The sequence below is a fragment of the Pelobates fuscus genome, chromosome 6 (genome assembly GCF_036172605.1).
Source record: "Pelobates fuscus isolate aPelFus1 chromosome 6, aPelFus1.pri, whole genome shotgun sequence".
Lineage (NCBI taxonomy): Eukaryota > Metazoa > Chordata > Amphibia > Anura > Pelobatidae > Pelobates > Pelobates fuscus.
This window is the reverse complement of record NC_086322.1, coordinates 153,532,025-153,559,943: the sequence shown is the minus strand read 5'-3', so window position 1 is coordinate 153,559,943 and position 27,919 is coordinate 153,532,025. Positions and strand designations below refer to the sequence as shown.

General features: G+C 40.2%; 1 protein-coding gene across 1 annotated transcript in view; it reads left to right on the top strand.

Annotated features, from left to right (window-relative positions):
• Positions 1–27,919, top strand: part of SCLT1 (sodium channel and clathrin linker 1) — a 149,537-nt gene that overhangs the window by 71,252 nt on the left and 50,366 nt on the right. Inside the window, exons 14-17 of the mRNA XM_063458431.1 lie at positions 4,553–4,651; positions 12,778–12,849; positions 19,958–20,032; positions 21,841–21,986. Coding sequence (XP_063314501.1) covers positions 4,553–4,651; positions 12,778–12,849; positions 19,958–20,032; positions 21,841–21,986 — 392 coding nt within the window. The remainder of the gene's footprint in view (positions 1–4,552; positions 4,652–12,777; positions 12,850–19,957; positions 20,033–21,840; positions 21,987–27,919) is intronic.

The following is a 27,919-nucleotide window of genomic DNA, read 5'->3' as shown; positions in this document are numbered from 1 at the left end:
TATCGGCTGGGGCCCCAGCAACATCATCCACTTTCTCTGGACGACCTGCCCGAAGGCAGTAACCATGGTTCAGAGGCCCAGCACCTGGCACCTTGCCTACCTATGCAAACGCACATCTCCGCATACAGTCTCACAAGCAAAGCCATCTACAGTAGTTTGATGGACTGAACCTGCCTGCTATACTGCTATGCTTTGTTTCCTGATTTTCAAGAGTGCTTGTATGACTGACTATATTACTCTGTAGTGTGTACCCATGCACTGCTTAGGTCATTAACTATTTAACCTCCATATACTGGATAAGTGATGTACAAAGTGTAAAACTCTAATAAAAACACAAATTGAAAATTAGGCTTGAGTATTACAGGAGGAACTGCCATGTCTTTGGAATTTACAGCATTCAATAAAACATTGAAAATCGCCTATAACTCGTCCTAGCTTTTTTTTTTCTTCATAAAATGTTCAGTCTACTGTAAATGTTTTACTATTGGATGTTACATTGTGCAAGAAGCTTGATTTGATGCTGTCTTTACTCAGGGGTGTAGATTTAAACATTTAAAAAAAAAAAAAAATACTTGTCCAACGGAATAAATTGGTAGCTCAATATACTCGTTCGTCATGACAATCTACTTGTCTTGACACAAAACAATTTTAATTAAAAAGATTAGGGTCACTAACAAAAGCCTTGGACATTGGCATGGCTATTTGCTGAACTCTCAATTTTCTCAAAATAAATCTAAAAGGAGAAATGAAGGCAAAAAATAGCCAATGTGCGATATAAATTCAACATCCCTGTAATTACTCTATGGTATCATACAGTAAATCTTTTAGAATCTACAACATGATATGCTGATCTTCATGCCTTGATTGGAATACTTCTTTCCTTTGTATGCTACACCCAATGAAAATTCATAATAAAATATATTTTAAACTTATGCAGCAAAATATGTTAAAATTCATTAATTACTAAAATAGTGTATAAATTGATCCCTATAGACTAGAGGATCAATACGTCGTGTTGGGGGGGCTTTAAAGGACATAACCCACAGAGCATTGGAGAATAATACAATACTTCTGAGTTTAATAAAGTTTTTGTCCAATTTTGAATAAACATTCCCCATAATTTTTTGCTTATTTCCATTTTTCTTTGGTATCACCAATTACTAAAACTAGCTATAATTTTACAGACGTCTATTAATCTTGTGTATATATTTAGCAATGCCCCAGCTTTCCAACTATGTTGATTGGAGAACCATTCTTCATTATCTGTGTAAAGGGTAGGACGCCAGCTACTATATAAAATGTGCTATTCCACCCAGAGTGCTCTATGATATGACAACTAAGCACTCCTTACTTCCTTTTTTTTTTTTTCTTCTTATCTGAGACATTTTAAATCAAAAGCACAGCTAATGGCTGACAGAGATTTGTGGGAGTTGTAGTTTACTAGCCTCTAGTGTCTAGTATATCAATATTTCTCATATTTTCTCTAAACTTCTATCCCACACATCCTTGCAATATTATAACTGTGATGTATATTTTTTTTTTTAAATAATTTTCTTTTATTGAAATAAACAAGTGGACATAACACACCATATACAGTGGAACCTCGGAACTCAAACTTAATCCGTTCCAGAAGGCTATTTGAGAACTGATTTAGTTTGAAGACCAAATCAATGTTTATCATAACAATTAATGTAAATAAGATTAATCTGTTCCAGACCCCCAAAATTACAGAATTTTATCACAAGTTTTATAGTTAACAATACCTTAAATGCATAAATTCATACAGAAAATCAATAAACACAATGTAAATGAAATGAAAATGTAACTTCACTTTACCTGTCAGCTCTGTTGGCTGGCAGAATGGAGCTCTGTTAGCTTTGTCTAGTGTTAGGAGGCCAATTCATCATACTAACAAGGTTTCAAAGCGGTACCAACAAGGTTAATGCTGTGTGATTTTGTTCTAATATCCCCTTTGTTCTAATACAGAGACATTTTTTTTTCTTAAATATTAAAGTTTGTGTACCGAATTGTTAGAGTAAGGGAGCGTTCCAGGACCGAGGTTCCACTGTACTAGTATGCAGAATAAAGTAGCAGTGTATGAATGCATTGTATGAATGCAGTGTATGAATGTTGAATAAGTGAATGAGCAAGCACAAGCCAACAATTAAAGAGATGGGGAAAGAAATATGGGGGTGGAATCTTTTTCTTAAGACATATATTTGCAAAGTTTTGGAAATGCCACCTTGGAAGAAATGTAATTTTTTTTGCATTTCCCCGGATGCTAGAAATGTATTTTAAATTGTATATAGTCCTTCTTGGATGCTTTGCATATTTCAGAGATTATGTAGTTATTATAAAGTAGAAATAGAACCAAATAATTTTGGCAACTGAGGGAGGTTGGTGTATGGCAGAGAGATGGATACAATGATGGGGAAAAATGTATAAGAGTATTGAGACATAAACAGAAAATATCAGAGCGTTAAATTTTTTTTACAAAAGCTTAGAGATGCTCAATAGCTTGCCCTTCAGTAAATCCCCACTTGCGTCTCAAAATAGTTTTAGCTCACTTGTATGAGAGTGTAATAGATTTTAAAATGGAATTTTGGTGGACTGAAAATGGTGGCGATTTTGCATTAATTAGGCGATATGAGCAAACTGAGGCATGGCAATGAAGATGTTTAAACGGCAGCCTTTGAAAGTGTTGAAGTAGGACCCAAAAAAATGGGAAATGTGAGTTAAAAACGCGTGCAATGAATCACTGGATAAGGGAGTGTTATTATCACTAGATGCCATCACACCCCCTCTCTTTGATGCTCTGTGAATTCCTAAATTGGTTGTTGGGTGTTCAACCGTGGCAGATCAAAACCATACTTTTGTATAATTAGCCCACACACCACCACCAACACGGCATGAAGGAAGCGCAGATAATCTAGCTATTAATTTGCTACTCAACATTATCACATTGCGCTTGTTGGTGGAGAATGTGCGGTTTTATTTGAGTACAAAAAAGGACGTCAGATGATGTGCAAAACCAGTAACTAATACAGGTATGTCAATATTTAGGTCGTGTTTACAGCTTATTTTTTCTACAAGATCTGTATACCATTTGCTGTCTCTGTATGCTGTACTTTTGTTCGGTATTGTTTTTGAGTATTTGCGAATAACTATTTGAATGTTTTACAGTTAATACATATTTTTATATTAAAAGCGTTGTTTAACAATTTTCCAAATCATTTTATGTGACTGGATCTTTTTTTAAAAGTAGAAAAGCAATCATTATTATGATTACATTTGACGTTGCAATCATTCAACCTGTGTGTGATCAATCTCTCAGAGGTTTATGAGCTTAAAACTGTGAGCTATTATAGATTGCTGATAAGGTTAGGGTGTTGTGCAATCAATGTGATTTTTTACCTTGCACATGTAAATTGAGAATGTATATCACTATTTCTGGCATATTACACCACTGATATCTTTCTGCAGTATTTGAAATGTTTGGCAGACTTCCCAGATTTTTACTATAATAATTATATCCACAACTTAGATGTATAAAATTGGGTTAAATGTACAACATATGTACCAATGTTCAAGTCAAGCCCAATACATACACTGCTTTTATCTCCATAGCAGATACCTGCATTACATGTTGACTTATCTATAATGCCCTGTCATTTCACACTGCCTTTTCTTTCCTTGCTCTAAGCATTTTCTTGTTAACAGTTAACAGTGCTCCTTAAGCCTCAACTGTCCCGTGATCTCACACTAAATTTTGGCTTGTTAACATTGCCTTTTCATCTCATGCACAGTCTTGTGATTCCCGGCACTAAATGTTGGCTTGTTATCACTGGTTCTTCATTGCAAATACAGTCCTGTGACTTCCTGTACTAAATGTTGGATTTTTATCAATGGTCTTTCAACTTAGACGTGGTCCCTGCTCTTGTTGGCTTGCTTGCGGATCTCCTTGAACCTAAATGTTGCCATTATTGGCTGAGCTCATTTTTTGATTGTTGGCAATGATTTTGCAGCTTAAAATCACTCCTGTGATTCTCTTTGCGCTAAAAGTTAATTTGTTAGAAATGCTCACAAAATTCACATAAACCCCTTATCTGCAGAAGTAGAATAATCTATAGCGAATCTGTCACCATTGCAAACAATTCTTTATCTTCTGGGGGAAGCCATCTTGGATTGATTTACATGATTAGTCCCAGACCTAAATATTTACTCCAACGATTTGGGGGAAGTGAATGTGTCCTTCCCTCTTGAGAAGAAGGAGTTGCACAACTGCAAAATAAATAACTGTAAAATGTGGGTATTTTTTTTTTTTTTTTAACCCGACCTGTTTTTAACCCCTTAAGGACCAAACTTCTGGAATAAAAGGGAATCATGACATGTCACACATGTCATGTGTCCTTAAGGCGTTAAGTATGTTTTTCTCCAGTGTTATAGTGTAAGATTGTACAGCGCTACAGAATCTGATGGCGCTACATAAATAATAAAATAATAATAACAATAATAAGAGTTTTGCATTCTCAAACTCACTTGTTATTTAAAGGCTCTGCTCAGAGAGAAGCAAAAGGAAGAAGAAATTGAGAATATGAAAGTGGCTATAGCAGAGTTAATCCAGGGAGCAGCATTGAAAACCCGACGAGAGGTATGTAGTTCTTAACTAACCATTATCACTTATTGCACAGCATTGTCTGTAACAGGGCAGCAGTATGAAACCCTTGTATGTGCTGCTTTTCTTTTTGCCACATGCTGCTTCAGTATTGTGAGAATAAAGAATTTCTTGTGCTTTGTGTCATATAGCATTGCTGTGTTTGTGTGAGTGAAATATGACTAAGAACCTTGAAATAATAATGCATATCATTCACATTTGTTTTGTGTTGATGTAGCCACATATTTTACATGATTGATGTGATTAAATTTGTTTAAAAAATCCAAAATAATGTGAATAATGGTTTTCACCTATTAGTCTCAGAAACTAGTCACAAACATAAGCCCCAATAAAGAGATAACAGGTTAATAATTCACACATTCTATGTTGCTACCTCTTTGCAAGTTACTTGGCACTCTTGTAAGAATGAGAGTGTTAAAAAAAGGCAAGACCAATACCCAGGTGGCATTCTATCAGCAGGTAAGTTAAAATTGAGCTGAGCTGAAAACTGATAACTGCATCTGTTGCCTGTATTTGAATTTTTTAATTCTGTTCTTTTAACACCTTAACAACGCATGACAAAATAATTCCGTCATGATTGTCCTTCACTTAAGGACCCGTGACTGGATAATATCTTCATGCAGTATTTAGCCATAAGGGGATTATTTCCCTGCAAGTCACTCCGAACCTTAGGTATCAGCTGGGTTTAGAATTAATGGCCCCAGACTGACCATTGCTCTATTTGCAGCGCTCAAAGTGAGCGCTGCAAACTGGTATTGATAGCGGCACTGTCACCTCCCCATCCCCTCCAAAATAAGTATTTCATAAAGATAGAATCTGAAATTCCAACACAATCAAAAGAGGTAGGGACTACTTTGACTCAGTACTTTTCCTTTGCTTTATAAAGCTTGACACAAAGCTACTGCCGTCAAGCTTGTCATTTCCCCTAGCTGTAACCAGTGACCGCTGTACAGAAATCAAGCTCTATCTATTGAGGACCTCGTGGGATACTCCATAGATCTTAATGCTGTTCTCTCACAGTGCTGATGTCGGCTTCTGGCAGGAAGAGCATGGCTGCACCAGTGAGGGAGAGGTTCAGTTAAATACTTTTCCCTGCCAGCCGCTGGATCCTGAGTGGCGATGTCACTGTCTGAGTTCTTTGCAAACTCTTCAAAGACTCCAGACAGTGACAGAGTGGTTTTAAATTGTGGGGTTAAATCCCTGCTCACATCAGGGAGCCCTCCCTGTCAGCTGGGGCCATTTTTAGTGTGTCCAGATTTTTTAGTTAGCTGCATGGTGCGCTGAAAGACAGGCATTTATAGCAGTGCTATCCCCCAAGTGCACCTCATTTAAAACTAAATTTAAATACAATCAATACCTTGGTTTGTCCTCGGGTCAGCTGGGCCATTTATAGTGGGCCCCAAACTGACAGATGATCTACATGCAGAGTTCAAAGTTAGCTTGGCATGACGTCATTTATGAAGATCTACATGTCCATTTCAGACAGTGTGAGAAGGTAAAATCTTCGCTCACTTAAGGTAGACCCAGGTATTAATAAACACTTGGGTCTCCCAGTTGGCACAATTTTTTAATGGCCCCCGACTCTCTGATGAGCTGCATGCAGTGCTGAAAGTCCATCATCTCCATATAGAACGCGACAGCTTTGCAATCAAGTGGATCTGGGACTTGTGAGACTCCCAGTGTTTGAACAGTCTCTTCCTCAATGCCATTTTTATTGGTGCTGGGCTTTGCTAGTTGCCCAGCACCAAGCACAAAGCATTGAACATGCTTTTTTTTCAATGTAACAGTCATGTGTTTGTCATTCTTAAAATAACTAGTAGCAGCAACATATTGCTCTCTGTTTTAGAGTACAATTCCGTTTGCTAATTTCAGTACTGATATTAGCAGAGACAAACCCTTGGGATTAGGCTTAGTATAAGTATATTTCGGATTAGGTTTTAAATACATTTTAGTATTGGGATTAGGTTTCAGAATAGTTGTTGGATTATGTTTAGGGAGAAAATCGTTCTAACCCTATTTCTAGGGTAAGGATTGCGGTTATAATAAGGATTGGAAATGGGATTACGGTTAGGTTAGATTTGGTATTGGGATTTTTTTTAAAATTAGGGTTTGGTATAGGATTGGGTATTTATATTTGGAGTATAATTATTACTTTGCAATTGTATACATATGGGCTATTGTACTCAGGAGATATTGCTGAGTACAATTAAAGGGATACTATAGGCATCAAAACAACTTTAGTTTAGAGGACCACCATAGGCACCACTTCAGCTCAATGAAGTATTCTGGATGCCCGGTCCCTCTAGTTTTAACAAATGCAGAAAGAAAAGTCCTGCGCTCACTCCCATCACTGGGCGGCTGCAATGACTACAGTACACATTAGCCCCAATATATAGTGAAAAACAAGTTACCTGCGCTCTCTCCTTAATCCCTATGTATTTTTAAACAAATAGAGGTTTTTTAGTTACCTCCAATGGCCATGAGAGGATGAGCCCACCTACCAACGTCAAGGCAGACCCCCCTAGATGGGTCCTAACTCTAACCATTCACCTTGCTTCCTTGAGCCTCTGGCAAAAATCTCTAATGAGACAGAAAGGGGTATTTTTTATATACACCCCTATACATTATTAACCCTTAATAGAGAACACATGGGATGGGCGGCTGCATTGTAACAAGGCTGAGTAATACAAAAAATGGATACAAATGCAGAAAGAAAAGTCCTGCGCTCAACTCCCATCACTACTGGGCGGCTACAATGACTACAGTACACATCAGCCCCAATATATTCTAGGTAACTAAAAAACTTCCATTTGTTTAAAAATACATAGGGATTAAGGAGAGAGCGAAGGTAACTTGTCTTTCTTTGGTTTTTACTATGTATTGGGCAAGGTGAATGGTTAGAGTTAGGACCCACCTAGGGGGGGTCTGCCTTGACGTTGGCAGGTGGGCTCATCCTCTCATGGCCATTGGAGGTAACTAAAAAAAACTCAATTTGTTTAAAAATACATAGGGATTAAGGAGAGAGCGCAGGTAACTTGTTTCCCTCTAGTTTTAACCCTGCAGCTGAAAACATAGCAGTTTAAGAGAAACTGCTATGTTTCACTGAGGGTTAATCCAGCCTCTAGTGGCTGTCTCACCGACAGACGCTAGAGGCGCTTCCGCGATTCTCACTGTGAAAATCACAGTTAGAAGACGCTGGACGTCCATAGGAAAGTATTGAGTAATGCTTTCCTATGGGCTGTTTGAATGCGTGCATGGAGAGGGGTTTTAACCCCTTGAACCCAGCGGGGCCCTGAGGGTGGGGGGGACCTAATGACCCTAGTGCCAGGAAAACGAGTGCTCCTTTAAGCAGATTTGCTGCATAGGTCGTGTCCCTTTAGTCTCACTGCTCAATTCTCTGCCATTTAAGAGTCAAATCACTTTTGTTTTTGTTAATACAGCCCAAGCCACACCTCCCCTGACTGCTTTCATTTTCAATCAGATGTTAACTTGCTTTATAAGTTTTTTATCTCCTGCTCAGTAAATTGAACTTTAATCACACACGGGAGGCTCCTGAAGCATTTAGGAGGCTATTTACAGAGCAGTAGATAAATTCTAGATTACTGCAAGGAGATTGATCCCGCTCTTTTAGCGTCAAAACATTGCTCCAAGCATCCAACACTAGATGCAGAGGCTAGAAGAAATACAAACAATAGAAGCTATGGTAGCCGCAGCTTCCTTGAACATAGTACATAGTCATCTGGGCTCCTTGGATTTAATGTCTGCATTAACTGAACAGACATAACTTCCTGTAACTTATTATTTTTTTAACCTCCCTGGCGGTATGATTATGTCAGGAATTTTGTACCAAAAGCGGTACCATTTTTTTGCATGGAAATTTGGTGTTATGTATTGTAGGCCAGTAATTACTTTCTTAAACCTGACCAAAAGTAATCTCAGATGTGATAAAGTTCGAAACATAAAATCATGAATTATAATCTAATAAATAATATACCGGTTCCCATTTTCTGTTCCTGGAAAACTTGCTATGCGGAGTAGCTGATTGCTGCTCGTTGTAGTGATTTGTCTCTGTGACAATCTTTTCAATGACGTCATCTGTGAGAAATAATTTTAGGTATGCCAAAGGATCATTGTGCTCAACGTCTACCTTCATCCCAGGTGATCCAGTAAACGGAAATCTTGGCGGCGGTACCTCATCCATACCACAATCAATAAGGCACCAAGTGCGCACATCACTGAGCTCGGGTGCAGAATTGTCGCTGTCGCCACTTCTCTGGTCACTGTCAGAGTCGGATGACGAATCTTGCCACGAATCGCTATCGCAGTCGCTCAATTCTGCGAGGGGCTCTGTGTCGCTGCCGCTGTCACTCATCTGATCCAAACCCGCTTTGGAGATGCTAAAGTGACGCTTTGATGCCATGGTAAAAAATTTATTTTATGGGCAGAAATTACAGCAAAAAGGGCAGGCAGGGCAGTGTAGGATGATCAAATTTCAAATCTGAGGTGATACTGTGTCAAATCTGAGGTGATACAATGTAATCTGACAGGATTTCACTGTATCACCTAACTTTATGTGTGTGTGAAACATTTGAATTACCCGCCCAGTTCCGCCCCCATGAGCCTCTGCGGCTCACAGAGACGGAACCAGGAAGTCAGATGGAGGCATCCGCCGGAGCTCTCACCGGCAATCACAGCGCGGGGACATCGCTGGATCGCAAGGAGAAGGTAAGGAGACTCCGCTGCCAGCTCTGTTATCTACCCCGAGCGTGACTCGGGGTTACCGCTTCTGGCAACGAAAATTAACCCCGAGTCACGCTCGGGAATACCGCTAGCCTGGTTAAATATGTGAGCTACATAAATTGCCTCAAAATGCACCACAGACCCATCTTCAGTTTGGCATTTCTTTTAAAAAAACTGCACTGGGTTGGTTTTAAAATCAACCCCATATTTTCACAAAAGCTTGACAAGGGTATACAAAGAGGGTCATTCTGTACTCCGGAGATGTAGCTGAGCACATTTTAGTAATTTTTATTACAGTAGTACATATCATGTTTACAAAATGAACCACTAAATTGCATTGTGCATGTAAAGAAACATCAACATAAAATATCATACACTATGGAAAAAAAATGGTGCAAAAATGGCTGTATAGTAAGGCTCAAAATATATCATATGACATACCACGCGGTGCTTTCACAAACAGTATGCATTTATGGGGTATAATTTGGCCAGGTCTCTTATATCGCATTGTATCTTCACCAAAAGTATCCATTGTGGGTATTGTTTTATTCTGAAGAGTTTAATGAGAAAAATATACTCGGCAAACAGTAAAGTGGGAAACTGACAGCAATTTGTGAATTTGTTTATCAGTTCACCACTGTGTAAGTCCACAAATGTACTCTTTCGCTGTGGACACAACCTCAACAGCATTTATATAATGTACGTACAGTGCCTCTGCTGGTAATCGCTTGTGTGTATTCCATGCAAGTAAAAGTGTGCAGCAGCTAATGATCACACCTCATTAATCATGACAGTTGGTTCCACTCCAAAATTTCAGGCTACATATAAAATAATTGGATTAAAATGAATTGACTACCTTATTGAAAAATGGCATTGCAGATGTTTATTCTAAACCCTAGCAGTATAGACTGTAAAAGGCATATAATACATATGTCTGCAGTGTTTACTCAGCTATGCGCAAACAGTTCAGATTTTACATTTCCCGTTACCTAGCAATCCACCTACAGAAATAATGCTTTCAAGCAAGCCTTTTACAAAATCTTTTAAACAGTGTTAAGAGTAGAAGGAATAATGTATTTAGCTTCCTGTGTAGATCCACAGTGCGGGTGACAGGGAATTTTGATAGATGTAAATGGCAGCAGCAGCTGCTCACTTATATCAAAATATACATGTGCTGCAACAATTCTACGCAAGCTCTACTGATGAAACCTATTAATAAAAGCTTGTCCTGGCTTTTTATGTTAAATCTAAATATCTTGCCAGTTAAATCCAAATATCTTGCCAGATAGCATTTTCTTCGCATTTTATCGCTCCTACAGGATTATTTACTGAAGACTGGACTGTCAAGCATTGAAATTGAATTCACCGTCTTGGTGAAATTTTTCAGTTTGGCTATTTTACTAAAAATTTGAAATTCATTTTGAATGCTGAGTAATTCAAACTTTATTGAATAACCCTTACAGTGAGTATTCCTTAAAGCCACAGACCACCAACCTGAATCCCACATGCCCTGGTCAGTTAGACAAGTTGTGACTTTATTGGGAGCATCCTTGTTCCCGTAAAATCAAAAAATTTATTTTGTTACATCTCTAGTTACTTAGAAGTTCTTAAACATTCTGGTACATACATCATACAATAATCAAATGTCATTAATACAGTTTGTAGTATTTATTTTGAGCAGATCAGTTAGGCACATATTTACTTGAAATCTGGTACCCAAGATTGATGCAGCTATTGACATATATAGTCTTAAAGCGGCACTGTCATGCCACACTTACCTTTCCCTAATCGCTTCCTCTTCTTTCCCTCTCTCAGGATCTGTTCTTCATTTCTTCCTGTCTGCTCTAGTTTTCTTTAAAACATAAGACAAAGTAGGGACTATTTTTTGCCGTATATATATTTGCTATGCCTCGCCCCACCTCCTCCCCTCCATTGTAATTTAGGGAACCCACCCGCCGCTCATGGGTGGGGCCAGGGGGCTTTGTTTTTTTTTTTTTTAACAGTGAGCAGCCACATGCCTAGGGGTATATGGTGGTTACTAGGGGGAAATTAGATGTTGTGGAGTCGGGAGGGGTGTTTAAAAAAACCAAAAAAAAAAAACTGATGCAACCATGACAGTGCCACGTTAAATGTTGCTTATGTTTAAACCTACATACCGTATATACTAGAGTATAAGACGAGTTTTTCAGCACATTTTTTGTGCTGAAAAACCCCCACTTGTCTTATACTCGAGTGAGTGTCTGTATTATGGCAACTTACATTGCCATAATACAGACAGGACCGCCTGGCTCATTATAAGCCCGGTGGTCCTGTTGGGGGCTGGCAGAGAGCTGTTACTTACCTTCACAGCAGCACCTGTCAGCTCCCTTCTCTCTCCTCCGGTCGGCTCCCTCTGCAAGTCTCGCGAGAGCCGCGGGGTCAGAGTGAACCCGTGGCAATGCTCCGCGCGGCCATGAGACTTACAGAGGGAGCCGACCGGAGGAGAGAGAAGGGAGCTGACAGGTGCTGCTGTGAAGGTAAGGTACAGCTTTCTGCCAGCCCCCTCCTACAGCCCATCCACTGGACCACCAGGGAATGAGAGCCCCCCTCCCTGGCCAGCTAACAAGCATGAAGGGGGGATGAAAAAATAAATACAAATTTAAATAAAATAAAATAAATAAAATAAAAAAATATATTAATAATATAACAAAAAAATTATATTAAAATAATAATAATGAAAATGCCCACCCCCCACCAAGGCTCTGCATCACACACACTCTGCATCACACACACTCTGCATCACACACACTCTGCATCACACACACACTGCATTCATACACACACACACACACACACACACACACTCTCTGCATCACATACACACACTGCACTCATACACACACTGCATTCATACACACACTGCACTCATACACATTATATACACACACTGTAAATAAATATTCAATTAATATAATTTTTGGGGATATAATTTTATTTAGAAATTTACCAGTAGCTGCTGCATTTTCCACCCTAGTCTTATACTCGAGTCAATAAGTTTCCCAATTTTTGGGGGTAAAATTAGGGGTCTCGACTTATATTCGGGTCGACTTATACTCGAGTATATATTGGTAATTTAGTTATGCTACCACTAATGCATAACATTGTTCATGTTCGGTAATCCATAATTCTAAATAAGATTTACGCGGTTAGAGGTACCATATTGTGTAGTAGAGTATTTACATATTTATCTGTATTCTAATCTGTTCATAGAAAGACAGATCACCTAGTTTCTTAGCTGAAATATTATCTTATCAAATTGACAGCTTACTGTTTTTTTTCCCTACATTGTATATTTGTGAAATGTGTACCTGTTGTGTTTTCAGGTTGAGAATACAAAGAAACTTTTTAACGTACAGATTTCACGTTTGACTGAAGATGTCTCTGCCCTTCAGATGGTATGTAACTATTCACAAGTGAATATAGGAAATATTTTCAAATCTGATAGCTATGTTTTGTCAGAAAACAGACACATGTTTGAATAGTGTATTCATTGATGTCAATTGATACCCCTAAATGTTATACTATACACAAAAACAGTAGTTACATGCCATGGCAAATATATGCACAATTTGGTGAGGCAACTGATTTTTTTGTGAAAACTGTCAGAATTTGTGATGAAGAAACTCATCACTTTTAGAACACACATATGATTAGCCAATGAGCGTGGCCTTGCATTACCCTGATTAGCTCTGTATTTTAATGCATGAGGCATTTCTGTGTGGATAAATGTAAGTAAACGTATTTGTGTGTATATTTATGTGTCATGTAGTTAAATGCATGTTAGTGTATGACTACACATTTGCCTTTCAGCGAGCATTTTGTAGACTGTTCAACTTAATACCCCAGTCACATTGCAAATAATTATTGCATCATCCGGGCCTACAGGAGAAAAAGTGAGGCAAGAGGTGACCATATAACATTACACCTTACTTCTCAATGGCTTATGGTTTTCATAAAAACATCATGTGTGCTCTGTTTTATCACATCCATTATTTACATCACTGTGGAAGTACATTTATTTTCCCTTGTTAACATACAGCCTGCTGAGTAGTTAGAAAACCAGTGCCTTGCAACAACTGCCTGAGCAGACGCTTCTAGGGAGTCAAGAATAATATAGAGGAGGATGGCCACTGTTGCCAAAGCATCTTCTGAACTATAATTATTAATGCACATAAGGAACAGGCTGTGATATTGAAATACATTCAGAAAAAGCCTATTGGCAAATACTACCCTGGAAATACTCTTTGAAAATTACTTTAAAAATTCTGCATATACATTAAACTTTACAAATCACGGAGAGACAGAAAGACGTAGCTCTTAAAGAAAAACAAAACCTCAGCATAAGGTGGAGGATGGCAGGCAAATTTGGTTCTAGGGGGCAAGAACAAGTGAATTACTTTTTTTTGGTGGAATTAATTGTCAATAATACCTTATTAACGATAAATTGGCATACAGTGATAATTTCAGCATACCAAACATAAATATAGAAACATATGTCAGGCAAAATGTGATACAGAAACATTTATTTGTCATAAACAGTGGATATCGAATTAGTACTGCAGTACCAAGTAGCAGGGGAAAGTAAAGGGGAAAAGGGCCTAGATAGATTGGAAAGGAAACCAGGCAGACTCTGGGGAAAGTCCAGAATTTACAACTACCACAATGACACAACAGAAAAAAAAATAGTTCCACTCTAGGAAAAAAGATTAAAAAGATCACAACTTCAAGCGCCCAAGTACCTAGCAGCCTCTGAATAGTTTGGGCTCTGTGTGTGCATAACTTGGTGAACTCTTGGATGCAAATTATCAGTGAATAATTTGTGGAGTGGAGCTTGAGTTTCTGCCGGGAAGTCTCTATTTTCCCATAAGGGTGTCGGGGCAGTACTTAGGAAATACCTTGGCGATGACAAACCATTAGGGTAGTGTGTATGGGTTTGGTGAAGCCAGGTGTCTCTCATACTCATAGGAGAGGTTCCATGTCGACATTGGAAGTAACCAGCTCCAAGGTCACTCACATTTTGAATGTGCTAGAGTTACATCACTGCAAAATCCTTGAGTGATGTGTAGCTGCATAGTATTTTTAAAAATCAAGCAAATGCAGACCAACTCTCAGTTTTGGGAGCACCAATAAGGGATACACAGTTAATGGAAACCGTTGTCTACATACAAAGCTGCATACCTCTGCGCGAAGTTGCTTGAAATATGCTGGAGATATGAGGAGTGTTTGGAAGAGGAAAAGTAGGCATGAGAGTACAAACATTTTAATTGCATTAATTTGTCTCAGCCAAAGAAGACATTGAAAGTCCCATTTTGCAAGTCCTGGAATGTGGTCTACGATGCTACAAAAAAGCCATGCCAGGAGCAGTTCACATGAATTGCCTTGTTCATAAAGAATGTGTATGTACTGACAAAAGAAATGCTTAATAGTAGTGTTCATAGCATCTGCTACTTGTTAAGAGAAGCTTAGCGTACATTTCGACGTTGCCTGTTTGTTTGTGCCTCTTTTCCAGCTCTGTGAGTTCTAGGTTGAGGTCACCTATGTGTTGGGTATATTGCTTCTTTCGATGAGAGCAGAGTGTGGTAAAGTGTCAGAGCACAGACATATGGGCATCTAAAGAAACCATGTTGGTGATGTCTGGTATCAGAGATAATTGCGAATGGCAAGACCGGGTTTCGTCTACAACCAAGGATTCCAAAACGAGTGATTCCTTTAAGCAGATTGAGCATTGCCATGGGTGAAAGCGAGACAATGTGAGACTCATCCTGAGGAGGCAATGACCTGTCCATGTCATCGGTAGAATGTTAGGGCATCTAAGCAGGAGAAGGAAAAGCAAAAAAATAAACCTTGTCCTGGTATATGTGTGGTGTGATTGTCAGTAATATGTGAAGTCCCAGTCAGTAGGATGGAGTTCATGAAAGCAGTCAACAAGTTGGTGTGTGTGGAGATAGGACAGGCTTGTCAATTGTATATGTAGCAGGAGGTATGTTATGAATGGCCTCTTTTTTTGCAGACAGACTCTTAGATCTCAGTATTGATGGTCCTACTCATGTGAAACATGCAATGTAAATATAGATTTGACAGTCGGATTCTGCTGAAGTTGCACGGTGTTGTGAATGTCACGTTCACCATTTCATTTCACCCTGCAGCCACTGGCAAATACCTTTTGAGGACATCATCCACATTCATTGTACTCTAGCAGACTTGTAAGTATTAGATGCCATAGTCCTCTGGTAAATATTCCAGTGGGTCAGTCCCAGAAAGTATTAAGTGCAAAGACTACCAGCCTATGTGCAAACCTACAGTGTCGGTTTAGCAAGGTACTTGCTCAATTACAGCTTGCTGCTTTTTTCCTGCAGAACATTGCAAACAGACATCCCCATTTTCTGAAGCATGGATGGGGCTGCATGAAATAAAGTCTCTGTCTCTTGTAATCAATACTAGTCAGTTCCATCAAGAATTCTTTTTTTAAAATTTGTTTTGTTATACACTTTAAACCCCTTTATGCATTTATAAGACTGTCAGAGTATAAAAGCACATTGCCATGAAGGCATTAAACATAATTTCTCTATAACCACTTTTCTCATTATGTTTTTTCTGCTGTTAAACCTTAACAAACAATTACAAGCACAGTTTCACAAAACACGTTTATCTATATAGCATAATCATCAAATTTGAAAATCATGTTTATTTACACCAGAGATTGTATGTGAATGGGAAGGTTAGAATGCATTCATTTTAAGTCATTGTAGCAGTTTATGCCCTCACTTACGTCATTTGTTTTTCCTGTGTGAATGTACAAATGGTTCACAGGTGTGCAGGAGAGTTTAAAGGGTTTTATCCTCCCTCCCCCCTCCTCCCAAAAAAGATAAGTCATCTTTACACAGGAAAACTAGCTAACAGAACATCTTTGGTAAAAGCAGCATTGCTAATGTATTTGTATTTGAACATAGTGTATACTGTTCCAGGCAGTGGTGGCTCATTCATAGGGGCACTTCAGGCAGCATCCCACCAGTTTTTATGTGGGTATAAAAATGTTGCCATAGTTTAGAAACACGAAGATCATTTTTTTTCTAGCAGGGAGAGTGGTAAGCCAAAAAATATTGGGGAAAAGAGTAGTGTCACTTTAATTCTGTAACAGGTTTCAGTTCAGAAGGACCCCTCTCCCATCATTGGTAGCAGTTTGAAGAAGCCTACTTGAGAGCATCTAGGCAAGTAAAAAAATGTCTGGCTTGAAATCTGCCATGTCTCAGCAGGTTTTGCACATGCCTTGTCTCCTTTAAGAAGGAATTTCAGGCATTTTTATTGAAACATAATGTGATGGCAGATCAGAACCGTTTGACCCATCTACTCTGCCCGATTTTCTAAATACTTTCATTAGTCCCTGGCCTTATCTTATAGTTAGGATAGCCTTATGCCTTCTTTCCCACGCATGCTTAAACTCCCTCACTCTGTTAACCTCTACCGCTTCAGCTGGAAGGCTATTCCATGCATCCACTACCCTCTCCATAAAGTAATACTTCCTGATATTATTTTTAAACCTTTGCCCCTCTAATTTAAGATTATGTCATCTTGTTGTGGTAGTTTTTTTTTTTTTTAAATATAGTCTCCTCCTTTACTGTGTTGATTCCCTTTATGTATTTAAATAATAATATTCCCCCCGCCTCGTCTTTCCTCCAAGCTGTACATGTTAAGATCCTTTAACCTTTCCTGGTAAGTTTTATCCTGCAATCCATGAACCAGTTTTGTAGCCCTTCTCTGAACTCTCTCTAAAGTATCAATATCCTTCTGAAGACACGGTCTCCAATACTGCGTACAATACTCCAAGTGAGATCTCACCAGTGTTCTGTACAATGGCATGAGCACTTCCCTGTTTCTACTGCTATACTCCCTATACAACCAAGCATTCTGCTAGCATTTCCTGCTGCTCTATTACATTGTCTGCCTACCTTTAAGTCATCTGAAATAATTACTCCTAAATCCCTTTCCTCAGATGTTGAGGTTAGGACTCTATCAAATATTCTGTTTTATCCCTTTTTTACGTCCAAGATGCATTATCTTGCAATTGTCCACACTAAATGTCAGTTGCCGCAACTCTGACCATTTTTCTAGTTTACCTAAATCATTTGCCCTTTGGCTTATCCCTCCTGGAACATCAACCCTGTTACAAATCTTAGTATCATCAGCAAAAAGGACATACCTTACCATCAAGACCTTCTGCAATATCACTAATAAAAATATTAAAGAAAATGGGTCCAAGTACAGATCCCTGAGGTACCCCACTGGTAACCAGACCGTGCTTTGAATATTGACTACAACCCTCTGTTGCCTGTCACTCAGCTATTGCCTTACCCATTCAACAATATCGGAATCCAAACTTAAAGATTGCAGTGTATTGATAAGCCTTCTTATCTAGGTAAACAATGTCTACTGCTCCACCATGATCTATTATTTTAGTTACCCAATCAAGAAAATCAAGAAAATTGAGCAGCCATGTGGAGGCATTTATGGGCCTCTCTATTCAGGGGCCATAATTGGCTGATAGCACCAGGGCATGGGGTTGCAGTGCCCACAGGAGAAAGAACCCAGGAGGTAACAGAGAGAGACCCTGCCAAATGTAAGTGTATAATAGTATCTTTTTGTCTCCCTCAATATTCCTAGTGACTGCCTGAGGGCTAATTAAGCAAGGGAAATTACTCAACTATATAATTACTATATTTATAAAGCCAGGTATAGACTAGGAAAGGGGGACATTTCTGAGCACTATGCTGCCTGTCATTAATAGTTTTAATAACGACTACTGTGCACACCCACCATGTTCTTTAAAGTGCTCAGTCACTCGAAACCTGAAACACTCTTGCTGTGTCTAGTTAAAAAGTTGTGAAGCTTCAAACTGCAGGACTGGGTCTGTGACTCTGAGTAATGATTTGATTTTGACTAATGTCGGTTTTAATCTGTAATGATTGTTGCTTCTGTTAACCATGTCAGCTACTTCTTGGCTCCATCTGACCACTGCAGATTAATTCTATTGCCAGCTGCAAAGGTAAGTAATAAGTCTATTCGTATCCTGCTGCTTTAACCCCTTAAGGACCAAACTTCTGGAATAAAAGGGGATCATGACGTGTCACACATGTCGTGTCCTTAAGGGGTTAACACAATGTACACTGTGTGCTGAGAGCTAATAGTGACTTAGTTGACTTGATTGGAGTCTATCATTATCTTGATGCTACAACCATGTGCAAATGGAGTAGCTGACATATTGCAAAATAGCAGCTATATTTACTAGAAAGCCATTAGCACTATTGAAGATGAGATCATGTGAGGGAGAGCTAAGAGAGGGGATAGGAAGGTAAAGAGAAGCATTTTACAGAGACATATACTGTGCAGATATCTCTGTTTTACAGCTCTGTGTAATCCATCGCAGTGATCCTGACTGTGTGCGATTCATGTGCTATTTCTCAGTTTTTTTATTCAGGTCTACCTGCTGTATATCTATAGTCTACTCAGCTCTGGGTATTGTTTAGGTTTATTTGTAATGTTCCCAGCTCTGTGTCTTATCTAAATATTGTTTCAGCTTTGTTTGTGGTATGGTTATCTCAGTATGATTTTATAGATAACTTCATGTTGTGCCCAGCTTGTTGTTTTGTATGAGCATCTCTGTATTATGTTCAGCTCTCTGTATTGTATGAGCATCTCTGTACTCATAAAATGTAAAAAAAAAAAAAAAAAAAAAAAAATGAAATCTCATCCAATCAGTTGACTATCAACCAAGCAGTTGTGCCGTTTCCGGGGCCGAGAGGTTGAATGGCATGGCCATAGATTTTTGTAGGTTAACTCTGTAACCCGAGAGATTGCCATAGCGAATTAGAAGCGTTGTTAGGTGTCTGTGCAGCATTTTTAACAGGTGATGAATCAGCATTAACAATACAGTTACAATATACTCAAGCTTGAATTAACTTGTTTTTTTTTTATTTTGTTTCTGAGATCTTAACTTTCTTCACTTGGTGCATTCCTTTTGAATTTCAATTCCTTCAATTTATAAAGATTTTTATAATGCAGCAGTAAGGTGCACTTTTTTAATTGGGTGCCTCACTAGTTAACCATCAAAGGTTTCATGCTGGTGTATTCAAACATTTCATTGTTATTGTATGCGAGTCTTGAACAATGTATCCCAATCACTTGGTCACAAAATTCTTGAATGTAAGCTATAAGAAAATAAAAAATCTTCTCTGTTGTCTTGCAAAAAAACAAAAACTTGATTGTATAATGAGGATGGTGTTTCCCTAATGCAAGTTAAATTCTTTTAGACTAAAATAAGTTCTTGCAGTTATTCTGTATGTTCAAGAATGTTCCCACTTACTCATCATATTCTGCCTGTGGAAATAGGCTCCTGAAATCTGTTATGCTCTGAAATGTCTAAAATCCTGATCACAAAAAAACAAAGAAACATTGGTCTTTAGAACTGAAGACTGCATACAAACTAAAAGCTTATTTTCTGGTTTTAAGGAGTGTGGAGAGAAGCAGAGTCAGATCGACCGTGCCTTGAGAGAGAAGCGTGCTGCAGAAGAAGAACTTGAAAAGGTATTTTATTTTCATCTTGGAACCCTGTTGGCTTTGAAATTTAAAATGGGAGCTTCTGTGTTTTCCAAAATGTAAATGAGTGTGTGCATGTACATGCATTCCTATCATACAACTCTAGATGGTTGATTTATTAAACTGAGAAGTTGACGTGAATTTCAAATTTATGGTCAAAATAACTACATTGGAAAAATTCTGTAAGTTAACTATGCTTTCAGTTCAGCTATTGTGGCCTTAAAGGAACACTATAGGTTCAGGAACACAAATATGTATTCCTTACCCTATAGTGCAAAACCCACCATTTAGGTGGTTTGCCCTCCCCCTTAGCCCCCTTAAAAGTTAATGAAACTCCCATTATTCCCAGCGTTGTGTGGGTCTGCTGGCCATGCCCCCTTTGTGACATCATCAGAATTGCCGGGGTTTTTTGCCAACCCAATGCTTTCCCATGGGGTAAGCATTGGATTGGCTAAAATTGGCAAGGGGGCAGGGCCAAACACCGTTTTGGCCAATCAGCACCTCTTTATAGAGATGCATTGAATTAATGCATTTCTATGAGGAAAATTCAGCGTCCCCATGCAGAGCGTGGAGACGCTGAACGGCAGGGCTGCTTACTGTGCAGCACTGAGCCAGGAAGCACCTCCAGTAGCCATCTGAGGAGTGGCCACTTGGAGTTGTTCCTAGGTTCAATGTAAACACTGCCTTTTCTATGAAAAGGCAGTGTTTGCATGAAAATGCCTGCATACAATGATTACACTCACCAGAACAACTACATTAAGATGTAGTTGTTCTGGTGACTATAGTGTCCCTTTAAATTTGAAATTCACTTTGACTTCTCACTTTAGTAAATAACCTTATAAGTTATTCTTTGTGACTAGTCTCAAATTGTAAAACACAAAATACTTTTTACTCAATGTTTCTGTTTCTTCTTCCCTTACATGATGTGCTCTGAATTTTTGTAAAGTTAAATGTTCCACTATAGTCAGACCACTTCAGCTCAATGAACCTCCCCCCCCCCCCCCCTAGTTTTAACCCTGCAGCTGTAAACATAGCAGTTTCAGAGAAACTGCTATGTTTACAGCTGCAGAGTTAATCCAGCCTCTAGTGGCGGTCTCCCTGACAGCCAGTAGAGGCACTTCCGCGATTTACACTAAATAAATCGCACTTATTTGACGCTGGCCATCTCACGGACCTCCAGCATCAAAAAGATCCCCATAGGAAAGCATTGAGTAATGCTTTCCTATGGGTGGGTTTAAATGTGCGCACGCCTCTGGCCGCGCATGCGCATTCAGCTCCACTCGGGACCTGACGTCGATGGAAGAGGTGAGGTCACCAGTGCCGAGGGAGCCTGGCGCTAGATTAAGGTAAGCAAATATTTGGTTAATCAACCATCTATTCGCCGCAGAACGGGGCCTTATTCACCGCTTAGGTGACTAGGGCTTTATAGCATTAGGAATACATATTTGTTTCAAATTTAAAAGAAAACTGAGCATTTTCAGAAACTAATGTCCCATTTAAAGATGAATAATATTCAGTAATGGTAACATTATTTAAATAAATGTTAAAGAATAAATAAGAACCATAAAAGGGTAAAATAAAAAGAGGACTGGGAAGATGCAGGTATGGTCAGGTTGGTGGTTCCTACAGTTTGCAAAGCAGAATGAGACTGTGACTCTCCAATTGTAGTAGCTAATTGCCCAGGTACTGGGGAATTGAAATTCTAAACATGTTTCATGGTTGGTCTATTATCCAGTAAATTAACTACAATCCTTTCTGTTGATCTCATGTTGGTGCAATGAAATAATTTGTTGCAGGTGTATCGTGAAGGGAGGGTAAATGAAAAAGATTATAGGAAATTTGAGGAACTACACCAGCGATGTCTACTCGCAGAACGTGCTAAAGATGACCTCCAGATAAGTCTGAATGCTGCACAAAAGAAAATGAGACAATTGGAGTTGAAGTAAGCAAGTCTTTTATCACTTAAAGAAACACATTTGAAGTATTCTAAATGTTTTTAGTGACTACTGTAGACAAATCTTCTTTCGGGAATGATAAATCATTATAAGATAAGGGCTGTATGTTATGTATGGTGGTTATGTATTCAGTTTTTTTCTGTTATTTGCTTTCCTGTAGTAAGAAACATTGTTTAAAATGTTTCTAAAAATAATATCATACAGAAAACCAGTATGCACTACTATTGGTGAGTGGTGTGGTATTGTATCTACTAGTTGTGAATGGTATAGTTTACTATGTACTGTTTGTTAATGCCATGGAAATGTATTTTCTGTGTGTGAATGCAATTCTTTTGCTATTCGCTATTTTACATTCTGATGTGTTATTGTTACTAATTTAAAAGTTGTGGGTAATGAATAGTGTGAGGGTATGTGGCGTATTGTTTTTTACATTAAAGGGTAATCCATACGTGGGTCCCGTGCTTACTGTGCTTAGTGAGATATTAACTACACCTCGGACGAGGCCCAAACAAGGCCAAAACAATCGTGTTGCAGGATCTCTTGTGCAGAGGGAACTTACTGGCATTTCATATCTGGACTGCCCTCATGGTGAGATCAGTTTGATATGCAAACGTGTAATTGTAAATATTCACTGTAATGGAACAGGCAAGCAAAAAGATTTTTGTCAATCAAATTTCTTTGAGGCACAATGGAAAAACACATGTTTAAACACTTGTGACAATAAATCATAGACATATAATGGTAAGACAATGTGCGTGTAGCCTTTTGAGAGTAGGCTATGGTCACCGTATAGTACAGCATATCACACAGGAGATTTGGATGCCTCATTTAAAATGAAAATATAACAAGAAAAGAAACAATGCTAAGGTGAAAATTAAAAAGAACTAAGCTAGGCTAAAGCACTGAGTGACTAGTGAAATACAGAATGCACCACCACAGGTGGCCCCAAGGTTATCATGAAGACATCTGGTAAACTGTTGGGACATAAAGAACCACAATCCTAGCAAAAAGTAGGAGATTTAAAAAAAATATAAGGAAGCAGAAACATAAGTAAAATGCATTGGTTATAAGGGGTTCTGCAGTAAATCAGGCAGTGTGTGATTCAACCTTGGTTTATGCTGGTCTTCAGGCAATTGGCCCAGGATTTGCACTCGGTTCTCCATCTTCATTCATCCCGATTCGATAGCTCTGTGCGTGTTCAATGGATGCTCTGCCTCGGTTTCTGCTTGCATGTCTCCCTCTTCAAAAACTATCAACGCGACTTTCACCACCTGAGGCTTGCTCTCGGTCAGCTTTCGCGTTGTTGGGATGGACTGAGAGGTACGTGGGTGTCTTGTGGAGCATGTGTGTAGTGCTTTGCCCTCTGTTTCTGCCAGACAGCAATAAAAATACCCTCCAGGCAGTTTAGGATAGATATCTCACTATGGAAAGTTGGAGTACATGTGACGTCAACCATTTTGGGCACCCCACCGTTGGTGGTATTGCTGGTGGTCTGCAGCATTTCCATTAAACCTCATTAGATGCGGGGAGCCTCTGGGGAGTGGACCGGGATTGCCCGCATTGTTCCAGAGGGGGGGTTGCAGGACACTCTCTTCATTTGGGGGATAACCCGCAGTTTGGGCAGGGCGATGCGCCGACCTACCATAGCATGATCAGGCCCCACAGGTTGCGGCAGAAAGTTGCAACTCGATAGTGTTAAGTGGCTGTGTGGAAGCATTCCTGAGTCGGCCAGCCAAGGCAGGAGACAGAGTATACGGTCAGCCCTAGGTTAAGAGCAAAAATACCGGGTTTTGTGGGTTAATTCAACTTTTCCAGCTCTCTGGATGTGCGTATGAACACCATGACAGTTAGGCCCTGCCCCAAGCAAAGACCATTTTGAGACCTTAGCGGGAATTTACTGAACAGCAAGCTACTGAGTTTCTCTAAGCTTTCATCCATTCTCATAATCATCATATTATCTATAGTTACCAGTTGTCAATGGTGTGGTTTGTTTGTATTTACTATTTGTTAAAGGAGCACTTTAGGGTCAGGAACACAAACCTATATTTCTGACCCTATAGTGTTAAAGCCACCATCTAGCCCTCCTGGCCATCTCTTGCTTCCCTAAATATAGTATAATCTTACTTGTATTCAAGCCTGATGCTGCTGGCTCTGCCCCTGTCTGCCTCAGACCTGCAAGCTGTGTGCTTACATCATCAGCAGTGGCGTACACACAACCCATGGGGCCCCGGTGCGAAAACTGATCCGTGGGCCCCCCCCCCCGCGCTTGCTCTGCGCGGGTTGGGGCCGCAACACATGGCGGCGGGCACCTGGTCGCAGGGCTGCAACCCGTGCGACCGCGGTATGTACGCCAGTGCATGCATAAACACATACACTTAAAGGACCACTACAGACACCCAGATCACATCAGCTCAATGAAGTGGTCTGGGTGCCAGGTACCTCTAGTTTTAACCCTGCAGCTGAAAACATAGCAGTTTCAGAGAAACTGCTATGTTTCACTGAGGGTTAATCCAGCCTCTAGTGGCTGTCTCATTGACAGCCGCTAGAGGATTTTCTGCGATTCTCACTGTGAAAATCACAGTGAGAAGACGCTGAACGTCCATAGGAAAGCATTGAGTAATGCTTTCCTATGGGCGGTTTGAATGTGCGCGTGGCTCTTGCCACACATGTGCATTCGGAGCTGAGAGGCGGATCGGGACGGAGAGATCCCCAGCGCCAAGGGAGCCCGGCGCTGGAGAAAGGTAAGTGCTTTAGACACACACACACACACACACACACTCTCGTGAACAGACGCACACATTTACTGACAGACGCACACTCAGTGACAGACGCAAACAAACATACTCAGTAACAGACACACACACTAACACACACACTCACTAACACACACACACTCACTAACACACACACACTCACACTAACACACACACACACTAACACACACACACTAACACTCACTAACACACTCACTAACACACACGCTAACACTAACACACACACACACACACACACTAACAAACACGCTAACACTAACACACACACACACTAACAAACACACTAACACACACACACTCACTAACACTAACGCACTCACTAACACACTAACACACTCACACACTCACTAACACACACACACTCACACACTCACTAACACACACACTAACACTCACACTAACACACACACTAACACACTCACTAACACACACACACACTAACACACTCACTAACACACTCACTAACACACTCACTAACACACTCACTAACACTAACACACTCACTAACACACTCACTAACACACTCACTAACACACTCACTAACACACTCACTAACACACACACTAACACTAACACTAACACACACACTGACACTAACACACACACTGACACTAACACACACACTAACACTAACACACACACTAACACTAACACACTAACACTAACACACTCACTAACACTAACACACTCACTAACACTAACACACTCACTAACACTAACACACTCACTAACACTAACACACTCACTAACACTAACACACTCACTAACACTAACACACTCACTAACACTAACACACTCACTAACACTAACACACACACTAACACACTCACTAACACTAACACACTCACTAACACTAACACACTCACTAACACTAACACACTCACTAACACTAACACACTCACTAACACTAACACACTCACTAACACTAACACACTCACTAACACTAACACACTCACTAACACTAACTCACTAACACTAACACACTCACTAACACTAACACACTCACTAACACTAACACAATCACTAACACACTCACTAACACACTCACACTAACACACTCACTCACTAACACACTCACTCACTAACACACTCACACTAACACACTCACTCACTAACACACTCACTAACACACTCACTCACACTAACACACTCACTAACACACTAACACGTTTTTTTTGTTTGTTTTAAATGTAATCCCCCCAGCCTCCTTACCTGTGGGAGAGCTGAGGGGATTCCCTGGGGTCCAGTGGTGTTGCTGGCCCTGCTGTCACCCGGCTGGCGGGCGCGCGAGGGAGCACTGTCCCCTGAGTGCTCCCTCTTCAGCTCCCTCGCGCGCCGCGTACTGATACCGGAGCCGGAAGATGACGTCATCTTCCGGCTCCGGTTTCAGTGCGGCGCGCGAGGGAGCTGAAGAGGGAGCACTCAGGGGACAGTGCTCCCTCGTGCGCCCGCCAGCCGGGTGACAGCAGGGCCAGCCTCGGGGGGCCCGGAGGTGGCCAGCTCCTGGGCCCCCCAGCAGAAGAGGCTGGCCCTGTGGGTACATACCTGGGTCGCAGGGCGGCCGGGCCCCCTGGTGGGCCGGGCCCGGTCGCAGCCGCGACCCCGGTATGTACGCCACTGATCATCAGAAGTGTTATTCTGAGCCAATCACAATGCTTCCCCATAGGATTGGCTGAGACTGTCAAGGAGGCAGCTCAGGGACAGAGCCAACACTAGTCAAACACAGCCCTGACCAATCCGCATCTCCTCATTGAATCAATGAATTTCTATGAGGAAAGTTCAGTGTCTGCATGCAGGGGGTGGAGACACTAAATGCTATGATGCAAGACTGAGATAGGAAGCACCTCTAGCAGCCATCTAAGGAGTGACCAGTGAAAAGACAGTGTTTACAGCAAAAAGCCTGAAGGTAATGATTCTACTCATCAGAACAAATACAATAAGCTGTAGTTGTTCTGGTGACTATAGTGTCCCTTTAATGGCATGCTTTTGCATTTACTACTCGTGAGTTGTATGGTTTTGTATTTATAAACTATTTAAAGTATTATCAAATTCAAGCACTATTTGAAAGTTGCTCTAAATTGTTGGGTTGTTACCAGGTATTTAGATAATGATTGAAAACCGTGAACTGACAAACCATTTTAGAATTAAGGTCAAAGAAGACAATATAAAGAAACAGCCGTGCTTAAAGACTTTTCCAAATTTTGCTCTTCATTTCCTAGTTCAGTTGGCTATTCACGGTCTCTTTCATTGTTGGCTTACATTGGCATTAGTGGATACATCTATTAATGTGTTTGAGGTGTTTTAAATACGTGTATGTGGCAAACTCACCCATTTAAGGGAGTTTGCTATGAGTTTTTGGAGGGGCCTGCTTGCCCGCCTCATGACTATGGCCCTGGGGTGTATGGCCCTTTAAGAAACTTATTTGGGCATAATGGATTTGTATTGCGCTAGTACTGGCCCTTTAAGAACAGTCTGGGGACATATTGAGACTTTGTGTGACAATGCCCCTTTAAGACTATGTCCCCAGATCTTTAAAATCCTTTGTTTGACTTTCTCCCACTTGGTTCAGTACATGGGGCTTACTGAACCAAGTACCACACAGGCAGACCACCCAGAAGTGGAAGCGTGCGGGAGGCTGCTGTAGGTAAATTGCCGACCTCTGGGGGGCCGCCGTGCGTACAAACGAACACGTGGCAGCGGCCATCTTTGTTCATTCGCACGTGGTCAGCGGTGTGTGCCCCTGAATTTATGGAACTGAAATCGGCTACACGTTTAGACGAACACTGCTGACCCTTACTTTCTCCTCCATTGAGTTTTCAGCCACAGAGACTAAGTCCCGTTCGGCTATTTGAACTCACTGCTATACTGAGCCATTTGCACGAATGGTGCCCCGTTCGTACATTCAAATTGTTGTTGTTTTTTTAAAAAAAAAATCAGTGTGAAATTGACCGACCGCACAGCCCAAATCTATGGAACTGTTTTGGGCATGAAAATGTGCTTGTGGTCGGACACAAAGGACTTCCAGCTAACTTTTGAACTACTGGGTGGAATGGTCTGATTTTTGGTTATGTTTATATTTAAAGTATGCTGATTCTGAAAATGTATTTTGTGTGAATGTGATGTATATTTTTAAAGTTACAGTACAT